Source organism: Buceros rhinoceros, unplaced genomic scaffold (genome assembly GCF_000710305.1).
Source record: "Buceros rhinoceros silvestris isolate BGI_N320 unplaced genomic scaffold, ASM71030v1 scaffold11232, whole genome shotgun sequence".
NCBI lineage: Eukaryota > Metazoa > Chordata > Aves > Bucerotiformes > Bucerotidae > Buceros > Buceros rhinoceros.
The window spans coordinates 1-3,208 of NW_010399482.1; the positions used below are offsets into that span (position 1 = coordinate 1).

Sequence of the window (3,208 nt, forward strand, 5' to 3'; positions counted from 1 at the left end):
CGGCCGCAGCCCCCTGGGTAACCCCGCTGGCCCGGCCTGTGGCGCGGGCGCCTGGCACGCTTCGGGGGAGGCGCTAGAGGGAACCACGGGAAGGCTGTACGGGTCTGTACTGGAAGCCTGCCTGTCGGACCCGAAACCATACCTTACTTCTGGCTGCTTAGAAGATCTGGACTAGGAGAGGCAGCACGGGAGCGCCCCAAATAGAAGGAATTTAGATTTACAGAACCCAGAAAAGTTACAAAATCTTTGCTATTATTTATTATAGCCTCTCACTGTAGCCTTTAGGTGTAGACTGTTAGGAGAAAATTTGTCCCATTTTGGGTAAAATAGTCTGTAATGTCTTTGCTTCTAACCTCAGGCTTTCTTAGGGACCGAATGGCTTTGTTTCCACCGGTGAATACTGTGGTGGCAGCTACTAAGCACGTTCCCAATTCTCAGCTGGAACGCCAGAAGAACAACTTTCACCATGAACTAGTATCTGACAGAGAGGAATGTTTAATGGATCTCTACGCCGGAAAGAGCCAAAGTTATTCATATTCTCTTTCTGCAGAAGGCAGCCAATGCAGCTCCAGTCACAGAGGCTTCTGTTCAGGTGGACTGCAGAGCAAGTATCTTGCCAGCCAGACCAAACCTCCGCCAATTAAATCAGCAGCCAGACAGAAAGGAGGAGTGGATCATGCATATCCCCTGAAACGAATTTTTCACCACAAGGGGGTGAGTGTCCCAGTGGTCAATACAGCACAGCTTGGAAGTTCTCCATACATGGAGGAAACTCCGAATAGTTGGCCTAGCTCAATGAACAAAGGGAAGCCTCCAGCAGGGGGGTCTCAGCTAGCTGCAGTGCTCTCTCCTTGGACAGCAGAGCCTAAACAGTCAGCCTCACACCTATACAGCAGAGAGTGGGCCTGCATCCTGAAGTTGGAGGCAGACGGATGGAAACTGGAACAGGAAATTCAAAACAAAAAGGCCCTCCTCAGAGAAAAGCTGAGGAGAACACAGGAGTCGTTTAGGAGGATTCAAAGAGAGAAGCAGCTTCTTGAGGCTGAGGAGAGAAGAGACAGGGAAGTGGAGAGGACCCAGCAAAAGACCAGAAGGCACCTTGAAGAAAAGCCTTTAAGAGTTGCAGTCAGGCCAGGTGACTGGGTCTTCGGTGGGGTGCAGTCTGCAGAGGCTGCTGTCCCCAAGCCTGGCACCACCCTCCACCCCAAAGAGCTGGGTATGGGGAAACTCAAGAAGGAGCAGCTGGTGGACAGCAACAGCAAAATTCAAAACTGCATACCCACGGAGCATTTAGTGTCTTGTTCAAAACTGCCCCAAAAATGTAGTCTTTCACCCTCTGCCCTCTCAGACCAAGATTCTGGTGACCACCTGTCTGCGGAGATGCTGTGCATGCAAGCTGCCAGTGCTGTGCAGCAGGGAGGACTTGGACAGTGCAGCTTCTGCGGACGTAGGTTTGTCTGCACCAGGCTTGAGAAGCACGTGAGTGTCTGTGGCAAGAGCCAAGGCTCCAGCAGGAAAGTGTTTGACTCCAGCAAGGCCAGAGCTAGGGGCACGGAACTGGAACAGTATCAGCAGTGGAAGAGCTCAGAGAGGCCTCAGGTAACGTGCGGTTCCTTTGCCTCCCTTGATCCACATCTGCTACTTGCATTCCTTCCACTGAGATCTAATCCTGACCAAGATGTGAATGCCTTCACGTGTACACTGGGCTACGGGTACGATCCAGCTATTGCCAAATGGATAATTGGATCAATTTAAAATCGAACAGATGGGGCAGGGTCCTAACTGACTCATCTTTGTAATGTGTCGAGGGTGTACTGGAGAAAGCTCACTCCTGGCTGTAGTCAGCTGTGTCTGCTGCTGTAAATCTCTGTGACATCAGGGGCTGCAGGCAACTGACTGAAAATCCAGGTAATCCCACGGGCTGTTGAAAGGCAGGCAGTGAAAACAGGCACGCTCTGTTCCTGCAAAGCAGCTGTAGCAACCCTCTGCACTTCCTTGGCCCTGGTTCCTTGGTTATTCTTAATCTGAATATTGATGACTCTGTCAATGTTTCCTTCAAATCTTCCTTGGTGCTGGTCGTTTTGATCCGCTATGCAGGACTCAACTTTTCAGGAAGGGTTTTATATCAACAGGGAGCGCCCAGGGATGGGTGACCTGAACTGGACACCAAACAGTAAGATTGAGAATGCAGGCTGATAGTGGTGCCAGGTGCTCTGACTGCCTTTCCCTTCTGCAGGATAAACCACCCAGAAGGAACAACTGGAGACAGAAGCACGAGATTTTCATCCAGACCCTTCGCCAGGCCCGTCAGGTGCAGCAAGTCCTCTCCAAGGGAGGGAAGGTGTCTGACCTGCCCCTGTTGCCTCCCATCAAAAACCCAGACTATGTTGCCTGCCCCTACTGCAGACGCCAGTTTGCTCCCCAGGCAGCTGAGAGACATATTTCCAAATGCAAAACCATCAAGAATAGGCCCCCACCCCCACCACAGAGGACACACTACTGAGGCAGTGTCCAGCTCTACCTCCGGCTGTGATTCCCTGCCTGTTTTCTGCCAGGTTTCCAGCCCCAGACACTTGTGTTTTTCCTAGTCTCAACACTGACTGCAAGTGTTGAGCTTGTATGTACTGAGCCAGTGAACAGCCCCGGATGTATAAACAGAATACTAGAACTTGTGTACTTTGATGTGTGCCTTGGCTTGCCCCACATGGGATGCCCCTCTGGGGCTGTTTCTCCCATCCAGTGAGCTCAGCTTAGTCTCGGTGTAGGTGTGAAGCTGTTGCCATTCAGTCAGCTGAGCAGGGAAGAAAAGCTGTTACTACAGGCTGTCAGCAGGACAGCAGTGAGGAGCAAACCAGCCATAAGAAAGGGGCTCTTCTTCAGGATCGTATGTAGGTTAAGAGGTTTGGGCTTTTCTTGGTTGTTTGTTTAAACTAGTGGTATCTCATCTAAGGAGAGCTGCTCTCCTTTAATTGATGAGTGGTTGCAGATTCAGTTTTTTCTACATTACTACAGAGTAGTGCTGTTCATGAGAAGAGCTGGGCCGAACAAGAGCATCTGTCTGTTGTTCACTCACTGCTCCGTAGGTAGATGAGGCAGATGTTCACCCCAAACACGTTAACAGTGACAGTGGCTCTGGCTGGCACAGCATTTCTGCTGTATTGTGTATCTCTTGTCTATGAGAGGTTGGGATGAGAGGTGGGTTCCCCCC

General features: G+C 50.9%; 1 protein-coding gene across 1 annotated transcript; it reads left to right on the plus strand.

Annotated features, from left to right (window-relative positions):
- The first annotated feature begins 375 nt into the window (after positions 1-375).
- ZC2HC1C (zinc finger, C2HC-type containing 1C) lies at positions 376-2,503 on the plus strand. Its single transcript, XM_010131491.1, has 2 exons — positions 376-1,599; positions 2,237-2,503. The coding sequence occupies exons 1-2, from the start codon at positions 376-378 to the stop codon at positions 2,501-2,503; spliced, it is 1,491 nt and encodes a 496-aa protein (XP_010129793.1).
- The last annotated feature ends 705 nt before the right edge of the window (positions 2,504-3,208 follow it).

Bases quoted from the DNA above. Each gene is read 5' to 3' on its own strand.
- ZC2HC1C (XM_010131491.1), top strand. From the start codon at position 376: ATGGCTTTGTTTCCACCGGTGAATACTGTGGTGGCAGCTACTAAGCAC. The intron at 1,600-2,236 runs GTAACGTGCGGT...TCCCTTCTGCAG, and splicing joins AGAGCTCAGAGAGGCCTCAG to GATAAACCACCCAGAAGGAA.